This window comes from Manis javanica, chromosome 1 (assembly GCF_040802235.1).
Source record: "Manis javanica isolate MJ-LG chromosome 1, MJ_LKY, whole genome shotgun sequence".
NCBI classification, from domain to species: domain Eukaryota; kingdom Metazoa; phylum Chordata; class Mammalia; order Pholidota; family Manidae; genus Manis; species Manis javanica.
This window is the reverse complement of record NC_133156.1, coordinates 240,280,448-240,302,204: the sequence shown is the minus strand read 5'-3', so window position 1 is coordinate 240,302,204 and position 21,757 is coordinate 240,280,448. Positions and strand designations below refer to the sequence as shown.

Sequence of the window (21,757 nt, the reverse complement as noted above, 5' to 3'; positions counted from 1 at the left end):
GTGCCTGCTGCTGCAGAGGGGGCAGGTGCAGCAAGGCGCACCACCAGCTGGAAGAGGCTGCGGTCCACTCAGGCCACAGGGTCAGGGCTGAACATGGCTCCTGCTCACCTGGCACCATGCCGGCATAACCACAGCAGGAGTGCACACCATCTCAACACCTGCCGGTTCCCACTCTTCTTCCAAACAATGGTGTGGGTCCAGTTGTGCCCATTTTCTAGATGGAAGGCCCAGGGGTTACCTGGCCAGGTCAGAGAGCCGGCAGAGAGCACGGGAAAGCAGAACCTATGTAATCATCGGGCTGCTCCCACCACACCTCTGTCCCTAGCGGAGGGTGACTCTCCTCACCACCACTGTTCCTGCTCCACGGAAACTGAGAAACACTGGAAAATAACCAGCAGAGTTTGGCGGACATCTCTGGACCATTCATGTTCCCTTTGTAATTTCCCAATGCCCTTGACGTTGGACCTCACTAATCTGCAAACGACCGTATAGGCTGTGCACAGCAGCCCATGACTAGTTGACCACGGAGGACACGACACAGGAAGAGGCACAGAGACCTGTCTGGGCTCACCCCACCTCCTGGCCTCCAACACTCTCCTCCCTTGGAGCACAGAGGCTGAATAATCAAGTGCGGGTGCCACCACGCATCAGGCATCGCAGCCCCTTCGGTCCTGAGAAAGGCTCCCACCTCCTTTAACTCTCACTCAGACTAGTCTTCCAAATCCGCTTAAGTCAGCCAATTCAATCGGTCAGCGTTTTCTGAGTGCCCATTATGTGGCTGCGGACCTTATCTTCCAGACGGGGGCCACTCCTAAGGAGAAGGGCACCAGGCCAGGGGGGCGCATGTCTCGCTACCGGCCAGGCGGGCGCTCAAGCACTGGGGTGAGTGGCACCCTCAGGCACCAAGTATGCAGGGGAGGAGCCTGGGGAGTGGGGTCAGAAACGTCATGCAAACACAACCCAGCCGTGAGTCCTGCTGGACGCCGGGGCGGGCAGAGGGGGGCCTTCAGGACGAGGTGTTTTCAAAGGTAACCAGGAGCTCAGGAAGTGGGGAGAGCAGGGACTGGGAGGAGGGCCATGGGGTGGGGAGGCAGACGCACGGAGGGATACCTGCTGGGGAAGTGGGGCAGCAGCTCCTGGGACTCCGGGCTCAAAAGCACGCTGGGAGGGCACACAAGATGCCCCAAAGGGCCCTTGCACTGGGTCCCACTGCCCGCCACCATCACCTGGGTCCAGCGTGCTTCCCCTGCACCAGGGGCCCCGGTGGCCAAGCAGGTCCCTCTGGGAGCCTGGGACCCAGGTCAGGGCACAGTACTTGCCTCTCCACAGACACCCAGGCCACCCAGCTAGGAACACCTGCCCCCTGGGTCGTCTCAGCGCAACACCGGCACAGCCCTAGTCCGCACCATTCTTTTCGAGCGCGGTCGTCATGCCTGTGACAGTATCGAGAGAGACGCCCGGAAGTGCGAAAGCACTTTTGCAAACGGCGTCAGGCTCAAGACACAGACAACAGGGCCCGGGAGGGCAGGGCAGTGGGAGGGACCAGGGCAAAGAGGGGGACGCCGGTGCCCGGCTGCCAGAGAGGGGCCACGAGGGGAGGGCAGTGGGAGGGACCGGGCATAGAGGGGGACACTGGTGCCCTTGAGGTCCCAGGTGGGGGCCATCAGCCACATGTGCACATGACAGGCACACACGACCGACACGAGACAAACACGACATGAGCCACAAGACAGACACGCACGTGACACGTGTACACACAATACAGTCGTGACAGGCACACAACACACAACTCACAAAAGACACTGAGGCTACAGACACACAGTGGTGTGAGCGGCCACAAAAGCAGACAAATTCTAATCCAGAGAGAAAAAAAAGGAAGCAAAGGGGCATCACAATTTTTAAAAACAGCCCAACTACTGCACTTTGTCTGAAGCATATACTTTTTCCTCAAGGAACCTGAAGAAAACCTGTGGGGACAGAACTTGAACACAGGGGTCAGGACACACATGAGGCGCGAGCCCTCACAGATGTACATCTGCACGTGGAGCAAAGTCGCTGTGAGAAAAATAACCTGGGGCCATTCCCTCCAGTGACAGCACGCTTCTGGGCGGTGCCGACAGGGCAGACCCGAAGCACTGCCTCCTTGTGTGTGGTCAGGCCGTCCAGGGACCCTGCCCCTGCCACCGCCCCGGTCCCACATCCCAGCCTCCCCCAGACGCCACGCGGACACCCTGCTCCCAGGCTGCGGCGCTCTGTTGCGGCTCCCTGCTCCAGTCCTCCCAGTAAGACCCATGAAGAAGGGTTTCGGGACACATGTGAAGGGGACTCAGTGGACAGCTTTCAAAGAGGACAACCGTCTGCTAGAGGCAGGTCCCTCCTGGAAGTCCATGGAGGCTAGCCCTGGGACCTGGTCCCCCTGCCCCGTGGGCCCCCTTCCCCCTCTCGGCCCTCGGCAGCCCCTCCACCAGACACGGCGCGGGGCGTGAGACACACGGCCCAGGAGCCCTCATCTGTCAGCAGGAAGATGCAGCTGCTGCCCACGACACCACGGATCAGCTGCAGCAGGGCAGGCGCTCAGGAAACACACACAGCCCATCAGGGCCGCAAAACGGGGGCGTCTCTGCAACGCTCACGCACACACGCCAGCTAATGAGCATGTGGGGCACATGTACACCTTCAGGGCCCAGGAGCCAGCAGGTGAAAAACATGATCTCCAAACATCCCCAGGGGACAAGGAGGCAAAGCCGGTGCTGGTCTTCACACCAAGGCCTGTTCTGACGGGTGACAACTTGCGCCGGACAATAACGGAGGTTCATGACACCTTGGGTCTAGTTCACACTCCATTCACCGCGGTGTGCAAGCCTCCCGGGTGGGGCAAAGCTCAGGGCGAAAACGGTCAAGAGTCTCTTTGCAGACCGTGTTGGTGGCTCTGCAGAGCTTCTCTGTACGTGTTGCGTGGGGCGGGTACAGATCTTCGTCCCAAGCTCTCCTGGAGGCGCCTGAACTGAGTCTGGCGCCTCATCCCATGGGCATGACATCAGACCACCTGACACAGATCGGGGTGAGCCATGAAGCCCCTCGGGCCAAGGAATACGGCCACAGTCGGCAGCCGGGCAGCTCGCTGCTGACCAGGGGAGACACAAAGCCCGTGGCATTTCAAGCTGCCAAACAGCCTTGGGCACAGGACTGAAGTGCGGTTCCGCCTGGGGCAGGGAAAGCAGAGCTCTTAGGACTCAGCACGGATGCTGTGAAACGGCCGCATCTTCTCCCAGAGCAGCTGGCCGACGGGAAAAGACTGAACAAGAGGGGCGGCCGCCTGAGACCGGAGAAGGGAGCTGTGGGCCTCGGGAAGCCCCGGCTGGAAATGAAGACGTGGGGGGCCCCGAAGGAGGCGCGGGCCTGAGCCTGTGCACGACACGGCCTCTGGGAGCCATGGCCGCTGACCACCGGCAGGCACACAGCCTGGGACCGACCAGTGAGCAGGAAGACACCAGGATCCGCAGGAGTACAGCAGCTGGCCCCTGGCCCTGGGGAGCAGCCCAGACCCCACAGAGGACCCCCAGGCGGCTCTGAGCACAGTGCAGGAGCGGGGAGTAAGGGGAGGCGCTGTTTAAGCCCGTGGGTTCAGGTACTTTCCTGTGCAGCCTGTGAAATGAACACAGGATCTGGTGCCCAGGAGGTGGTGCGTCTCCGGACCCTGGCTTGGGCTGCTGCTCTCCCAGGAGCTCCGCAGGGAGCCAGGCCACCCTGACAGCCTCGGAAGACACAGGCCCCCAGAGCCTGCAGGGAGGGCCCAGAGGGTGGCAGGCCCTGGAGGCAGGAGGGCGTCATAGTGTGAGGTGACATGGAGCACTGGCCAGAGCCGTGAGCGGGGCAGCGGCTGCACACGGGAGGCCTGAGCAGACGGCACCAGGTGGCTCTGTGTGCCCCGCCGACGGTAAACTGAGAGAGGGAACCTGGGAAGAGACGGCCGGCGTGAGCCTCTCGACCTCTCCAGACACCAACAAAGGCCAAATTAAGAGGCACATGTCAGGAAAGTGCCCTGGAGAGGCAGCCCAGGGCTGGCCCCGAATGTCTGCCTAAAAACCTCAGGATGACCAGGTCAGGGTACCGGTGACAGGAAGGCCATGCAAGAGGCTGAGGGGGCACCTCCCCACCTTTGCTCAGACAGAGCGGGAGCGCGAGGGTCAGTCACGGGTGAGGTCCACCAGCAGGAGCCCAGGTAGGGCGGGGACCATCTCAGCAGGACCTGCGTGTGGCTCCCTCCAGGGGGCAAGAATTCCCTGGGGGCCCGGGACGTTCGGAGGGGCCTGTCTCACAAGATGCTGCCAAGCTGGCCCACAGGGGCTGGAAGAGGCCCCACCCACCGGCCCTGCAGGAGCCAGTCAGCCACACCTGGCAAAGATGGGGGCATTTTGGAGATGAAATTAAGGTCAGTTAGTTAATAGGGGGATTGAGTTAATCAATAAGGAGATTGGTCAAAAAACGGTGACTTTTCTAGAAGAGGACTACCTACCTGTTTCCTGTATCTCCACCCCAGGAGGTCTGCCTGCCTCCCTGAAAATGGGGTGGAGGGTGGAGGCTGGATTCTGGCTTAAGGCAAGTGGGGGCAGAAACAGCTGGCAGCAGGGCCGGCTCAGGCGGCAGGGGTGGGGCGGCACGGCGGAGGGAGTGGGTCAGGCTGGCCAAGGGGCAAACCCCCGAGTCCGGGGGCAGGACGGGGTCTGCTTAGTATGAATCAGCTCGTGTTTCTTCTTCATTGTTGGACTAAATAGCTATTTCTATAAAAGTATGTTACCACCCCAATTATGCTATGTCAGAGGTGCAGTACCTCCATCAGAGGTTCAGTAACAGCAGAAACAGCAGCTGGGCCAGCAGCTCTGCCCTGCCTGGGCCGGAGGAGGAAGGGTCACAGTGGACCTGCTCGGAGGCGCTACTCAACATGGGGAACCAAGCAACAGAGAGCAAAGGAGAGAAGGAACACGCAGGGAAGGCCTCTCAGGAAACTGTTTTTACCCTGAAGAAAAACATAAACCTTGGGGCGGAGGCAGAGGCGGGGGAAGTCAAAGTAGAAAGAAAGCAGCGCAGGATCCTCTGAAAGCCACAGACTCCAGAGGCGAGGCCCCGGCAGGGGACCGCCTGCCCCGTACCGCTCGGAGCCAGGAACGTGCGCAGTGGGTCACCTCCACACTGCCTCCACGACGCGTCTACAAGCGAGGGGACCCAGAAAAGCATGCAGGCGTGTTGAATAAACGAGGAAAACACATCAGAAACTACAAGGCAAAGCACACAGACTTTGTTCTGGCTTATGGAATAGAAAAGCCTCAAATGTGAGATGTCCCCCCAAAGCCAGAGTTTGAGCGCTGGTTACTGGCAGTGATGTAGAAAGAATGAGGAGACACGTGGCCAGTTCAGCAGCACAGATGTTTGGATTGGCACTAATGTACAAGATCTCAGAGCCTGAAGAGAAGCTGGGGTGGGAAGCAGCTCATTGGGGACCATCCTGCCCGGTGCACACTGTGAGCGGGCACTGCCTGGAACAGCCAGGATTCCAGCCTCCACTCTTAGACTTTGGATGACAGTAGCTGCCACATTCTCCGTGGATACAGCACCTGCACAGATCACGCACCAATCCATCAGCATTACAAGACCAATCTAGACAATGCACACAAATCCCCAAGAATACCTACTTTTATTGTAGCAGGTGGCCAGCACACTTTTGTCTGCAGGACTGGCACTGATATGCCAGATTTCACCCACTTGATGGAGGAGGACATTTTTATTTATAATGTTATTTTCATCATCGAAATCTATGACGTGGATCTGCAAATAACAAAAGAGCACATCAGGACTTCGCTGTCCAAGAACCTTGAACACAATGATTACAAATAATCAAATGCACCTTTAACATCTCTCATTAACTGCTGTTCTTATCACACTAACAGCACAGACGTCTATAAACTCATCTTCCTGTCATCTTCTCAAAAGACAAGCACAAAATCCCCGTAGGGTATTTTTAAGATTGTAAGCCCCATCATGGCCCGTCCTAAAGAAACAAGACACCAAAAGCCCATCCCAGGTGTTGGGCGAGGCCATGGCTGCGTCAGGGCCAGGGTTCAGGGTCTGCAGATCTAGCCTTTCAGACCTGCCACTGGGCGGGGGAAGTCGGGAGGGATGGGACCACTCCTAACCACTGGACTGCCCGCTTTGCCTGCTCCACTGCGGGCATAACTCAACAGGCGGGAGGGACTGAGAAAGGACAGTACGTTAACACATACACGCTTCTTTTTGGAAATGAGTTCAACCGTCAATGTTTATGATCATACATTCATTATAATAGTATTACATTTTAAACTCTAAATGACATTAAATATGTAATCTCTATGCTTTTCTGAATAACTTTCAGAGGAATTAAAATTATTTTCACCCAAGTCAATGAGAAAAATAAAACATTCATTTAAAAAATAAATCCTATACTAAGAAATATTCATGTGTTTGCACAAAAATTTATATCCAAGAATGCTCACTGTAGCATTGATTATCGTAATGAAAACTCAGAAGTCACCTAAATGTCTAGCAATAGGGAATTGCTCAAATAAATTGTAGAATTTGACTAATATCACACTATGATGCCAGTCAATACCCTACAAAGACTACTTAGTGCCAGGGAAGCGGCTCCGTGACACACACTGAAGGGGACAGGGGCAAGTGAAGACGGGCACCAAAGTGGCCTACGGGGCGTGTGAACAGTGAGTGTCCAAAGGGGACACGTACAGGAAGGTGAGCCGTCTTTGGACAGCGGGGCCTACAGCAGCTCTTCAGTTCTTCACGGTTGGTTTGTATTTTTCACATTTCTTCATGACTGATATGCATTACTTTGCAGTAAAAACAATTTTGACACGTTTCCATGATACTCCAAAGCCTCCACACTCTCTGCTTCCCGCAGAGGGGCTCTTATTCTTGACTGCTTCCTCTTGGGCAGTTTCAGTGTGGAAGTAACCTCCAGTCCCTTTCAGGGGTCGCTTTGCACTCAGAGCAGAATCCAAATCCCGCCACTGTCACTTAAAGCCATGTGACCCTGAACCCCGGTGCCCCAAGGGTAAGTAAGTAAGACGGGAAATGAACTTCCCAGGATCGAGAGAAGCCACCTGCAGAGTGCACACACAGCTCACTGCAGGGTGAGAGCTGGGGCAACCAGCGCCTTCCCCTCTCTGCCCCAGGAGGAGATTAAAAATCATTCTTCTTACTTGTATCTTTACAACTCTTTTCAGGAAGCTTCTCCCAGAACTCGCAGCCTAATGAAGCGTTCACGGTGGATTCGGAAACCTTCCCGGGGGGCAGCTCCGAAGTCCCACACTCCGTATCAGAGCCGGGGCCACTTCCCAGCCGCGAAGGCTTACTGTCCTCTTACTGTCCTCTCTCCCTTCCGTCCACACCCGAGGGAATCTTACCTGTAAATGCCTTCCCCTCTGTGACACAGTACACATTTAAAAACCTCTTGATAACTAATTATCAACTGGTTATTAAGTGATCACTGAGAAAAATACCTGGCAGTATTTACTAAAACTAAACATACATACGTCCGATGACCCAGCAAACTGCCTGGGTACATGGCCATGTGCATGGACGTCCACAGTGGCCTTACTCATGGCAGCCAAGAACGAGAGCCTGGGTGTCTACCGGCAGGAGCCGGGGTAAATAGCTGCAGTACTCATAAAATGGAATACTCGCAGCAACGAAAAGTAACCACTGATGCATAGAACCAGTGATGAAACACTGAGTGGGGAAGATCAGACACAAGGCCCACACCGCGTGAGCCCATCCACGTGAAGCTCAAAGGCAGGCAGCACGATTCCAGCACGTGAGCAGAAGCGGGACCCCCAGGAGCCTACGGGGCCTGGAGATGACGTCAGTGACAGTGACGGGGGCGGGCGTACGTGCATGGAAATGCATTACATGTTAGCACTTTATAGGCACACATGGTACTTTACAAACAGACATCCATTAGAGTGAATGTAAGTAAAAAATTTTAAGGTGGTGAATTCATTATTATAGCCAATGACATAAACATATAAAAATAAGAATTATGTGATGCCAATTTCTATTATATTTGCCAACTTTATTTATTTTTTTTAGATAATTATTTTTTATTGAAGGGTAGTTGACACACAGTATTACATTAGTTTCAGGTGTACAACACAGTGATGCAACATTTATATACATGATATTTCTAGGTACCAGCTATCACCATGCCAAGTTGTTACAATATTTTGACTATATTCCTTGTGCTATACATTACATCCCAGTTACTTATTTATTTTACAATTGGAAGTGTGTACTTTTTTTTTTTTTTTTTTGTGAAGGCATCTCTCCTATTTATTGATCAAATGGTTGTTAACCACAATAAAATTCTGTATAGGGGGGTCAATGCTCAATGCACAATCATTAATCCACCCCAGGCCTAATTTTCGTCAGTCTCCAATCTTCTGAAGCATAACGAACAAGTTCTTACATGGAGAACGAATTCTTACATAGTGAATAAGTTACATGGTGAACAGCACAAGGTCAGTCATCACACAAAGTTTCGGTTTTGATCATGCATTACGAACTATAAACAGTTAGTTCAAATATGAATATTCGTTTGATTTTTATACTTGATTTATATGTGGATACCACATTTCTCTCTTTATTATTACTATTTTTAATAAAATGCTGAAGTGGTAGGTAGATGCAAGATAAAGGTAGAAAACATAGTTTAGTGTTGTAAGAGAGCAAATGTAGATGATCAGGTGTGTGCCTGTAGACTATGTGTTAATCCAAGCTAGACAAGGGCAATAAAACATCCATGGATGCAGGAGATTTCTCTCAGAACGGGGAGCAGGGGTGGTTCTAAGCCTCACCTCTGTTGATCCCCAATTTCTCACCTGATGGCCCCCCTGTGACAGTGCCTGTCTTAGGTTGTTCCTCCCTTGAGGAATCTTACCCGTCTCTGGCTAACCAGTCATCTTCCAGGGCTATACAGGGAAATGTAAAGTTGGTAAGTGAGAGAGAAGCCTTATTGTTTGAAAGGGTTAGTTTTTTACTTCTTTTCATATTTATGCCCTGTGGCTTCTATGCCCAGCATTTGTCTTGAGGTATCTTTACCACTTGGAAGAATTGTGATACATGGTAAATTCGATATGAGGCACGAATTCTATTTAGGGGTTGTAATTAGGAAGGAAGAAGAAAAGCTATAGAAGTTGCAGGCGGAAGAAAACATGGGAAGATTGATTATTTCGTTGACATATCTTCTTGTAGAGTAACTTCAGCATGTATAGGTTTTAAACTACTAATTAAATTGCATACACACATTAACATAATAGGAATACAGTTATATAACCAAAGCAGACCTATAATTACCAGCCATCTCCAGTGAAACCAAGAAAAACAGTTAGGCACCTTGGGCATTTGTGAAAACTTATCTATGATATGGTGGATATTGTCCAACTGAACTTGAACAGTCTGAGAGAAATCAGACAATTTAAAACAACCCATTCCTGGGGACTGTTCACATCCCCTATATTCTTTTAACAGTAAATAGTCTGTAGTTGTAAGATTTTGGAGCACTACAATTTGCACTTCTCCTAATTCTTGGTTGAGTTCCAACAGTGTAGATCCAGTCAAATTTGTTGTTTTACTGTATGCACAGGACAGCTTAGATATCTCCTTCTTCATTCCCATGGCAAGTCCAGGAACCAGTGGGATGAGTGCATCTACACCTGTAGCAGTGCGTGGATCTTTGTTGGGGTTTTTTGATGATCATCTTCTGGTATGACTCTTCCAGAGAGTGCTGATGTTGGAAGTTCTTTTTCATATCGTATCTTAGTTCATTTTCGGGGTAGCCAAATAAGGCTTTGATCCTCTGTATAAGCAGAAACAAACCCTTTGCCCACACTATGATATGCCCTTTATACCATTGTGTAGAACTCATTGGAGGTCACCACACAGGAACTGCTTTTTTGTTGTTATCATTAATCTACACTTACATGATGAATATTATGTTTACTAGGCTCTCCCCTATACCAGGTCCCCACTATAAACCCCTTTACAGTCACTGTCCATCAGCATAGCAAAATGTTGTAGAGTCACTACTTGTCTTCTCTGTGTTGTACAGCCCTCCCCTTTCTCCCTCCCCCCCATGCATGCTAATCTTAATACCCCCCTTCTTCTCCGCCCCCCTTGTCCCTCCCTACCCACGCATCCTCCCCAATCCCTTTCCCTTTGGTACCTGTTAGTCCATTCTTGAGTTCTGTGATTCTGCTGCTATTTTGTTCCTTCAGTTTTTCCTTTGTTCTTATACTCCACAGATGAGTGAAATCATTTGGTATTTCTCTTTCTCCGCTTGGCTTATTTCGCTGAGTATTATACCCTCCAGGTCCATTCATGTTGCTGCAAATGGTAGGATTTGGCCTTTTCTTATGGCTGAGTAGTATTCCATTGTGTATATGTACCACATCTTCTTTATCCATTCATCTATTGATGGACATTTAGGTTGCTTCCAATTCTTGGCTATTGTAAATAGTGCTGCGATAAACATAGGGGTGCATCTGTCTTTCTCAAACTTGATTGCTGCGTTCTTAGGGTAAATTCCTAGGAGTGGAATTCCTGGGTCAAATGGTAAGTCAGTTTTGAGCATTTTGATATACCTCCATACTGCTTTCCACAATGGTTGGACTAATTTACATTCCCACCAGCAGTGTAGGAGGGTTCCCCTTTCTCCACAGCCTCGCCAACATTTGTTGTTTGTCTTTTGGATGGCAGCCATCCTTACTGGTGTGAGGTGATACCTCATTGTAGTTTTAATTTGCATTTCCCTGATAATTAGCGATGTGGAGCATCCTTTCATGTGCCTGTTGGCCATCTGTATTTCTTTTTTGGAGAACTCTCTGTTCAGTTCCTCTGCCCATTTTTTAATTGGGTTATTCGTTTTTTTGTTTGTTGAGGTGTGTGAGCTCTTTATATATTCTGGATGTCAAGCCTTTATCGGATCTGTTATTTTCAAATATATTCTCCCATACTGTAGGGTTCCTTTTTGTTCTATTGATGGTGTCTTTTGCTGTACAGAAGCTTTTCAGCTTAATATAGTCCCACTTGTTCATTTTTGCTGTTGTTTTCCTTGCCCAGGGAGATATGTTCAAGAAGAGGTCACTCATGTTTATGTCTAAGAGGTTTTTGTCTATGTTTTTTTCCAAGAGTTTAATGGTTTCATGACTTACATTCAGGTCTTTGATCCATTTTGAGTTTACTTTTGTGTATGGGGTTAGACAATGGTCCAGTTTCATTCTCCTACATGTAGCTGTCCAGTTTTGCCAGCACAATCTGTTGAAGAGACTGTCATTTCACCATTGTATGTCCATGGCTCCTTTATCAAATATTAATTGACCATATATGTCTGGGTTAATGTCTGGATTCTCTAGTCTGTTCCATTGCTCTGTGGCTCTGTTCTTGTGCCACTACCAAATTGTCTTGGTTACTATGGCTTTATAGTAGAGCTTGAAGTTAGGCAGTGAGATCCCACCTACTTTATTCTTCTTTCACAGGACTGCTTTGGCTATTCGGGGTCTTTGGTCTTTCCCATATGAATTTTTGAATTATTTGTTCCAGTTCATTGAAGAATGTTGCTGGTAGTTTCATAGGGATTGCATCAAATCTGTATATTGTTTGGGGAGGATGGCCATTTTGACGATATTAATTCTTCCCAGCCATGAGCATGGGATGAGTTTCCATTTGTTAGTGATCTCTCTAATTTCTCTTAAGAGTGTCTTATAGTTTTCAGGGTATAGGTCTTTCACTTCCTTGGTTAGGTTTATTCCTAGGTATTTTATTCTTTTTGATGCAATTGTGAATGGAGTTGTTTTCCTGATTTCTCTTTCTATTGATTCATTGTTAGTGTATAGGAAAGCTACAGGTTTCTGTGTGTTGATTTTGTATCCTGCAACTTTGCTGTATTCCAATATGAGTTCTAGTAGTTTTGGGGTGGAGTCTTTAGGGTTTTTTATGTATAGTATCATGTCATCTGCAAATAGTGACAGTTTAACTTCTTCTTTACCAACCTGGATTCCTTGTATTTCTTTGTTTTGTCTAATTGCCATGGCATTTACCTCCAGTACTATGTTAAATAACAGTGGGGAGAGTGGGCATCCCTGTCTAGTTCCCAATCTCAGAGGAAATGCTTTCAGCTTCTTGCCATTCAGTATAATGTTGGCTGTGGGTTTATCATAAATGGCCTTTATTATGTTGAGGTACTTGCCCTCTATTCCCATTTTGCTGAGAGTTTTTATCATGAATGGATGTTGAACTTTGTCAAATGCTTTTTCAGCATCTATGGAGATGATCATGTGGTTTTTGTCTTTCTTTTTGTTGATGTGGTGGATGATGTTGATGGACTTTCGAATGTTGTACCATCCTTGCATCCCTAGGATGAATCCCACTTGGTCATGGTGTACAATCTTTTGATGTATTTTTGAATTCGGTTTGCTAATATTTTGTTGAGTATTTTTGCATCTACGTTCATCAGGGATATTGGTCTGTAGTTTTCTTTTTTGGTGGGGTCTTTGCCTGGTTTTGGTATTAGGGTGATGTTAGCTTCACAGAATGAGTTTGGGAGTATTCCCTCCTCTTCTATTTTTTGGAAGACTTTAAGGACAATGGGTATTATGTCTTCCCTGTATGTCTGATAAAATTCTGAGGTGAATCCATCTGGCCCAGGGGTTTTGTTCTTTGGTAGTTTTTTGATTACTGCTTCAATTTCATTGCTGGTTACTGGTCTGTTTAGATTTTCTGTTTCTTTCTGGGTCAGTCTTGGAAGGTTGTATTTTTCTAGGAAGTTGTCCATTTCTCCTAGGTTTCCCAGCTTGTTAGCATATAGGTTTTCATAGTACTCACTAATAATTCTTTGTATTTCTGTGGGGTCCGTCATGATTTTTCCTTTCTCGTTTCTGATACTGTTGATTTGTGTTGACTCTCTTTTCCTCTTAATAAGTCTGGCTAGAGGCTTATCTATTTTGTTTATTTTCTCAAAGAACCAGCTCTTGGTTTCATTGATTTTTGCTACTGTTTTATTCTTCTCAATTTTATTTATTTCTTCTCTGATCTTTATTATGTCCCTCCTTCTGCTGACCTTAGGCCTCATTTGTTCTTCTTTTCCCAATTTCGATAATTGTGACATTAGACTACTTATTTAGGATTGTTCTTCCTTTTTTAAATATGCCTGGATTGCTATATACTTTCCTCTTAAAACTGCTTTTGCTGTGTCCCACAGTAGTTGGGGCTTTGTGTTGTTGTTGTCGTTTGTTTCCATATATTGCTGTATCTCCATTTTAATTTGGTCATTCATCCATTGATTATTTAGGAGCGTGTTGTTAAGCCTCCATGTGTTTGTGAGCCTTTTTGCTTTCTTTGTACAGTTTATTTCTAGTTTTATACCTTTGTGGTCTGAAAAGGTGGTTGGTAGGATTTCAATATTTTGAAATTTACTGAGGCTCTTTTTGTGGCCTAGTATGTGGTCTATTCTGGAAAATATTCCATGTGCACTTGAGAAGAAGGTGTATCCTGCTGCTTTTGGGTGTAGAGTTCTATAGATGTCTATTAGGTCCATCTGTTCTAGTGTGTTGTTCAGTGCCTCTGTGTCCTTACTTATTTTCTGTCTGGTGGATCTGTCCTTTGGGGTGAGTGGTGTGTTGAAGTCTCCCAAAATGAATGCATTGCAGTCTATTTCCTCCTTTAGTTCTGTTAGTATTTGTTTCAGGTATGTTGGTGCTCCTGTGTTGGGTGCATATATATTTAGAATGGTTATATACTCTTGTTGGACTGAGCCCGTTATCATTATGTAATGCCCTTCTTTGTCTTTTGTTACTTTCTTTATTTTGAAGTCTATTTTGTCTGATACCAGAATTGCAACACCTGCTTTCTTCTCTCTGTTGTTTGCATGAAATATCTTTTTCCATCCCTTGACTTTAAGTCTGTGCATGTCTTTGGGTTTGAGGTGAGTCTCTTGTAAGCAGCATATGAATGGATCTTGCTTTTTTATCCATTCTATTACTCTGTGTCTTTTGATTGGTGCATTCAGTCCATTTACATTTAGGGTGATTATTGAGAGGTATGAATTTATTGCCATTGCAGGCTTTAAGTTTGTAGTTACCAAAGGTTCAGGGTTAGCTTCTTAACTATCTTACTGTCTAATTTAACTCGCTTGTTGAGCTATTATAAATGTGGTCTGATGATTCTCTATTTCTCTCCCTTCTTATTCCTCCTCCTCCCTTCTTCATATGTTGGGTGTTCTGTTCTGTGCTCTTTTTAGGAGTGCTCCCATCTAGAGCATTCCCTCTAAGATACCCTGTAGAGGTGGTTTGTGGGAGGCAAATTCCCTCAACTTATGCTTGTCTGGGAATTGTTTAATCCCTCCTTCATATTTAAATGATATTCGTGCTGGATACAGTATTCTTGGTTCAAGGCCCTTCTGTTTCATTGCATTAAGTATATCATGCCATTCTCTTCTGGGCTGTAGGGTTTCTGTTGAGAAGTCTGATGATAGCCTGATGGGTTTTCCTTTGTAGGTAACCTTTTTTTTCTCTCTGGCTGCCTTTAATACTTTGTCCTTGTCTTTGATCTTTGCCATTTTATTTATTATGTGTCTTGGTGTTGCCCTCCTTGGATCCCTTGTCATGGAGTTCTGTGTACCTCTGTGGTCTGAGAGGCCATTTCTTCCCCTAGTTTGGGGAAGTTTTCGGCAATTATTTCTTCAAAGACACTTTCTATCCCTTTTTCTCTCTCTTCTTCTTCTGGTACCCCTATAATGTGTATATTGTTCCTTTTCGATTGGTCACTCAGCTCTCTTAGAATTCTCTCATTACTGGAGATCCTTTTATCTCTCTCTGCATCAGCTTCTCGGCGTTCCTGTTCTCTGTTTTCTAGTCCATTAATGGTCTCTTGCATCTCATCCATTCTGTTTTGAAGTCCTTCCAGAGTTTGTTTTATTTCTGTATTCTCCTTCCTTAGTTCTTGCATATTTCTCTGCAAGTCCATCAGCATGGTTATGACTTTTGTTTTGAATTCTTTTTCAGGAAGACTGGCTAAATCTATCTCCCCCGGTTCCTTCTCAGGGGAGGATGTAGCAGATGCTGAAGCTGTCTGGGTTAGTCTTGTCTGGATCATATTTTTTTGCCTTTTCATGTTGATAGGTGCTATTGACTGTCAGCTGGGAGGGCCAAACTTTTCACTTGCTACTGGCCTTTCTTTACTGGGACAACTGCGACCCCTAGTGGCTTGTGTTGGGTAATTGCACGTAGACTGGGTCTTTGTGTCTTGCCCGGCGGATACAGAGGAAGCTCCCTTTCTGAGGGCGGGGCCTGCCTTAGGCTGCTTCTCTGCTTTTGTAGTGCCCGGAGGGGGGGGGGGGTTGTTTAGCTGTTTCCCTCCATGAGGGTTAGTGCACCCAGTTTTCCCTGTAATTTCCAGCCACTGGACTGTGACCTTTGTTGTTTCCGTCCAGCTGTTATGTCCCTGTCCCTTTAAGACTTTCAAAAAGCACTTGCTTTTCTTTGTCACAGGGGCATCAGCTTCAGCACCCTCTCAAAGGTCTTGCTGCCCTATTTCCCTAGTTTCCAGCCCTCCACGCATGCACTGTGTCTGCGCTCTGGTGCGGGTGGCTGGGGCTGGGTGTTTAGCAGTCCTGGGCCTTCTCTCCCTCCCTGCTGACTCCTCTCCACCCGCCAGGGGCCGGAGGGAGGTATGCTTGGGTCCCGCCGGGCCGGGGCTTGTACCTTACCCCTTTCACCAGGCGCTGGGCTCTCGCATGAGTGGATGTAGTCTGGCTGTTGTCCTGTGTCTTCTGGTCTCTCTTTTAGGATTAGTTGTATTTGTTGTATTTTCAAAAATATATACGTTTTTGGGAGGAGATTCCCACTGTCCTCCTCATGCCACCATGTTGGCTCCGCCTTCTATTTGCCAACTTTTTTAAGTGGTGATAGCCACTACTGGTAAGACTATGGTAAAAACTGGTACACACTGTAAATCTGAATCATTCTTTTAGACTTATAATCATATGTAAGTAAGAACTATATAAATATTGAAATTAAAATAATTTGATTTCTTGAAACTTGTCCGAAAGAATAAATTAACCAAAAAAAAAATTATGGAATATTATGAGGCTTCAAAAATTATGATTAAGAGCAATTATAAATACCAAAAATGTAATGAAAGCATTAAACTTTAAAAGCAGAATATAAAATGGCTTGTGATTATATAAAAGCCACATAACACAGACTAAAAGGCAATGTACAAAATCAGGCATAATTTTTGTGTTGTTAGAATGAACAGGAATGTTTTTCTTCATTATTTGATACATTTCCTACTGATCAGGAAATCCATTAACACTGGAAAAAAAAACACTGAAATGTACAATTTTTCCATTCCCAAAACCTACCCCCAACAATGCTCTTAAGCGCAAGGAGCGCCACACGGTGGGAGCGCTGGAGCTCCAGCTGCCCAGTTCCTCACTGGCTGGCTCCGCGGGCCTGTCTGTCAGCACAGCACCCTGCATGCTACCCTGCTGCCCTTCTAGCATGACCCCCGGTCTGCCCGGGAACCGAGCTGCCCAGCGCTCCTGCTGCGCCAGCATCACCAGCTCCTCCAGGCAAGGGTCCTTCTTCTCCCACCTTCCCAGAAAGCTCGTTTCCTGAGAAGCTGCCAAGCGTGTGCTGTCCAAGCAGGCTGTTACCCGACGCATGCAGGGCTCCCTCTCGGCTTGCTTCTGCACCCACAGGCACACGGAGGTCAGCTCCTCCCAGACAGCAGGGAGGAGGGAGGAGTCTGGACACCCGCATCCCTCTCTCCTAACGTGATAGATGCTGGTAACACGGCCCTTAGCCTTCATCTTCAAGCTTGAGGAGTCCTAAGATTTTTCCATGTATCGTCATTTATAGTAGGTTCGTGGACAGGCCCAAAGAATACATTCTCATGAAATGTTTTAATCTGGCTATGTTCAGATTAAATCTGAACATCACCACCATAAACAAAAAGCGATAAAATAACGGCCAGTACGTAAAATGCGTCAGGTAGTCTAAGTATTGCACATACATTTCCTTTGATCCTTAAAAGAGCCCTAAAATATACAATTATCAGCTATAATCTACAGTAAGAAACCCAACTTAAAGAGATGAAGTAGCATGGCTCAGTCGGTCAGAAACAGGATTCCAGAGCATGTGCTCTGACCCCCAACACTGGGGCATGCAGATGCCCCCCACCATCACAGTGCAGTCACCCCCACACCATGGGAAGCATGGGAATTCCCCCACCATCGGGGCCTATGGAGATGCCCCAGCACTATCAGGGTGCATGGGGATCCCCACATGAAGAAGCCAACACCACCACAGTTCATGGAGATCACCCCCACAGCACTCCACACATGGAGACCCCCCCACACTGCTGGGGTGCACAGAGATGCCCTCCCCTCCGCCACACTGGGCTTTGCAGTGGGTAAGCAAAAAAGCAGGGCACAGCTCCTGCCCATGGAGGAGACCTTGCTTGTCTTGACTCTCTCAGGGCACCACCCTCCACCCAGCTCTCCCCGCAAGTACAGAGAATATCCCCTGAATAAACATATGCACTTAGAGGCCACTGACAACAACACAGTGGAGAAGACACTCCAGTCACGGTGAGTGTGAGCACTGGGGGCGCGAAGGCAGGCCGGGCAGCACTGGCTCAGTGGGTCGGGAGGTCCTGGCCCAGCGAGTGCTTGACCACCGCCTTACATTCTTCACGCCATCTCTGAGTTTCCAAACTGCTTTTAGCAGCTTGTAATAAAGACCAAAGTCATGTATTTTAAGTTACCATTATTAAAATTTTTAAAGTTGGATTTACTAGTCCAGAGCCTTGATGACACTATAAAAATTTAGCAGTAAGTTATAAAATTTAGGAGGAAGCCAATAAAGATCATTTCCATCAACCCTCCCTCATTTTCCTGGAGAATCGGGGCTAGAAAGGGTGTCCCTGGTCCACAGCCACCAGCTCCTCAGCGACCCAGGACCAGACCTGAGCTTGTGCCCACCAGGCCACTGTGCCGTCCTTCGTGTCTTCTCTCACCGAACTGAAGGGGAGCAAACTGTTGAAGATTCAAAACCAAAAACCCTGTGGATAAAACTGGAAATGAAAAATCAAAAGCTCCCTCTTAGGGAGCGCCAAGACTCCAGCAGCTTCCCCAGGGGCTGGCATCTTCCAGCCACCAACTGCACCCCCCCAGGGGCCATCGAGCCACCCTGGCCAGAGGATGCGGCTCACCCAGCCAGGCGGACTCCATGCCAGGGCCTCCCCTTTAATGCATCCCTCCCTGTCATCCATACAAAAACACCCTCTGGGCTGGCAGTTCCCAAAGAGCAGCCCATAATACTGCAGGTGGCTGGGTCCTGGGTAGGCGAGCCATTCTTCTGGCCTTGTTCCAGCTTCCTTTTCACCCATTTCAAGTTAGGAGCCCTGAAAATGTAGCCTCTGGCACAGCCCATGCTGCCTCGGTGTGACCTGATGAATGAACCGGGACCCGGGCCCAGGACGCTGGGGCTCCGGTTCCGCCTCTGCTGCTTCCTGGCTGCACTGGCCTACGTGAGCCACCAGCACTTTCTGGGCTCTCGCTGTAGCATCTGTACATTTGGAGAACAGGATTCCTAAGATTTCTTTGTTCTAGTTGAAATACATCCTGACCCTTTAGCTAAGGCTTCAAGTGACCGTACGAGGTAGGGTCAAACATGATACACATTTCCCAGGGGGCTGCCACTTTATCTGTATCAAGATTCTTTATTTTTTTTTTATAGAGAACTTTTTATTTCTTAAACAAGTCTTAACAAGTAACATGACTTAGATATGGTCAGAGTTACTGCACTTGAATGAGAATTTTGCATAAATTACAAGACAATCATGCAGATTTTAGGACAGCCTGGAAAAACTTTTATTATTAGAAAACAAAAAACAAATTCGAGGATGTCCTTTGCCTTAAAATGACTGATTTGAAATTGTCTTGATAGGGATTGCTCTATATTCTTTCTTATGTTTTCTTCCTTATATTCTTTAGTATTTCTTTACTTGAGTAATTTTCTGTGTGTAAATCATTAATATTTTTATTATACATCCTTTCTGCGCTTTCATTGTCTGTTCTTCAATTTGTCTAAGACGTTCCATTAGCTCTTCCTTTTCACGTTCTATTCTTTCCTTTTCCTTTTCTGCTATTTCTCTTTTCTTCTTTTCATTCTCTAACTGTGCCCTTTCCAACTGCTTTTGGCGTTTCTCCTCCCTAGCCTGAGCCTTCATCTGCGGTACTTCGATAGTATCAGGCTTCCTTCTCCGCATGTAGAGCTCGTGGTTTCCCATACACAAGGCCAAAATCCACTTACTGATTCTCAGACGAGGTGCATAAAAAACAAAATCAGGTGCCTTTTTGTCAATTGGCTTTATAACAAATTTTTTGTCATTAAATGAAATATTTCTGATTTCACTCCATGGAAAACCAATTTTAGGTGTTAACTTGTCATCATGCTCATAAATATTCAGACCCAAAGCATCAATGCCTAGCCACAATTCGGTTCCCTTTTTATTTTTTATTTCAAAATAGTTGACTCCATACATTTCTAGATCTTGTGCAATTTTCAGGTATTCCATCATAGAATCTTCCCTTAGCATTCCTCTATGTTCTTCATGCCAGTTTTGTATTCTTTCTTCCCACTGTTCTTTTGTTAGTTTGTGTTGTTCCAAAACACGCTGGGGTAGGAGTCTGTCATTAGCCAGGTAGCCTGCTTTATGAATCTCCTTACTATAATCTCCATATTTGGCTTGGACAGCATAGGAAGCCAGAAGAACTGCAGTTTCTGGTGGGCAATATATCTCATCATTTAAGATAGCTTCTTTAACTTGCAGGAAGGAGAGTCTCTGAGTTATTTCTTGAATTAATTCCTCAGAAACATCTTCCGGAAAGAATTTAGCTCTAAATTTGAACTGTAAAGGATTCTCTTTTTTAACATCTTGCTGTGTCACCTTTTTATTTAGTTTAAGCCATGTTGAATAACCTTTGCTGTCCACATACTGCAGCCCAAAAAACCAGACCTCACGCAAACCAACTGTTTTCACCACCTGGTCAAAAAGTTGTTTGCCAGTTGTATTGGGCTGAATGGCAAATTCCAGTTCAGCATCCATTGTGGTTACTCTTACATTGATTGGTTTCGGCATTTTCCTTCTCTTTTTGTCACCTTCTTTAAAAATTCTTCACTTTTATGAATTCTGTTGTCACCTTCCCGGAGCGGCTTCTTCCCTCCCGGCGGGCGGGCAGCCAGGGCGCTGCACGGCGGCGGGGGAAGGGAAGGTGGCGGGGAGAACTCGCGCCGCCGGAGAGGAGAGGGGCCACCGCCGCCGCACACGGCTCCGCAATATGTATCAATATTCTTTACTTGAGCAAATAAGCCCCAGCCTATTAATATTAACATCCCTAGTTCTGGAGGCCCAAAGTATGCTTGGCAGCCCAGAAAAAAAAGACCCCACGTTCCACAACCTCTCAGTGCCCAATGGGGGTGCTTCCGGGGACAGGAGCCTCTTGGTCAGCTTGGGCCTGGGCTTGGGCAGCTGGAGGTGGGCACCTGGGCTCAGGGCGCAGCCTGGTGGGTGTCTCCTCGCTGTGTGCTCACGTGGGGAGGGGCCGGGAGCTCGTGGGTGCCCCAAACCAGGGCCCCAACCCCACCATGGGGGCTCCTCCCTGGCGACCTAAGCACTTCCCCAGGCCCCCTCCTAACACCACTGCCCTGGGGGTCAGTTCCGACAGGAATCTGGCTGGAGGGCCACGGATGCTCAGACCACAGCAGGGGGTCGAGCCAGAGGGGCTGCAGCACCTGGTCAGGGCCTGCGAGAAGAGCCGGAACCTAAACGGATCACTAGAACGCCACCAGCTGCCTACAATCACACTTTTAGAAATAAATCTAAAAATTAGAAAACGTATAGTAGAACTCCATGCTTTTAAAAAAGGGAACAGGAGCCCTGTCAGTACGGTGAGACGGAACCCTCAGACAACAAAGACAAGAGCAATCCACGGGGGCCGGGGGGGCCCTCTGTGCACCGTGTCACAGTCAAGCGGGGGCACACGGGGCCGACTCCAGGCATAGGACGCGAGGTCCAGGGGCCGCTCTAAGGAGACCCTGGCAGAGCACAGCCGGGAAAGCCCGGGGCGGAGGCCCAGGTGCCCCTCTCCCGCGGGCTCAGGCAGAAGCCAGAGCGTGAGCCCTCCACGCACGGTGCACACCCACCCACCCTTCTGCAGGGGACCCAGGGGCAGCCCAGGGATTCGCTCCTCGGGACTCCTGTGGGACAAACTGGCGGTGGGCTTGACCTGATTCTCCTTGATATTCAGACCAACTGATCTGATGGGCCTCACTGGAGAAAAGCATGGAGTTAGATACCCAGCCTGGGATTCTTGGGCAGCATCACGAGAGAAGGGGCAAAGGGGGGGAGAGGGGGAGGGAGGGGGGGGGAGAGAGAGAGAGAGAAACGGAGGGAGGAATGAATCAGTCCGTTTGTCTCACCGAAAAAGAGATTACCGGGCACGGCAAGATTTCCACGTGAAAAATAAGTTCATTTGCAAAGTTAGATCTAACCATTGCAAGGTTTGTGACCTTCCTTAAGATACATCCATCCAGTGACAACCCGCTCAGGGCCAGGCATCAAAAGGACCCAACAGTCAGTGGCCCCTGGG

The 21,757-nt window shown here is 48.1% G+C and overlaps 1 protein-coding gene and 1 pseudogene across 1 annotated transcript in view; both read right to left on the bottom strand.

The window, feature by feature from the left end:
* The window catches only part of EIPR1 (EARP complex and GARP complex interacting protein 1), a 128,744-nt gene that overhangs the window by 84,452 nt on the left and 22,535 nt on the right, over positions 1 to 21,757 (bottom strand). Inside the window, exon 3 of the mRNA XM_073217254.1 lies at positions 5,691 to 5,823. Coding sequence (XP_073073355.1) covers positions 5,691 to 5,823 — 133 coding nt within the window. The remainder of the gene's footprint in view (positions 1 to 5,690; positions 5,824 to 21,757) is intronic.
* Positions 19,081 to 20,355, bottom strand: LOC108404241 (radixin pseudogene; annotated as a pseudogene).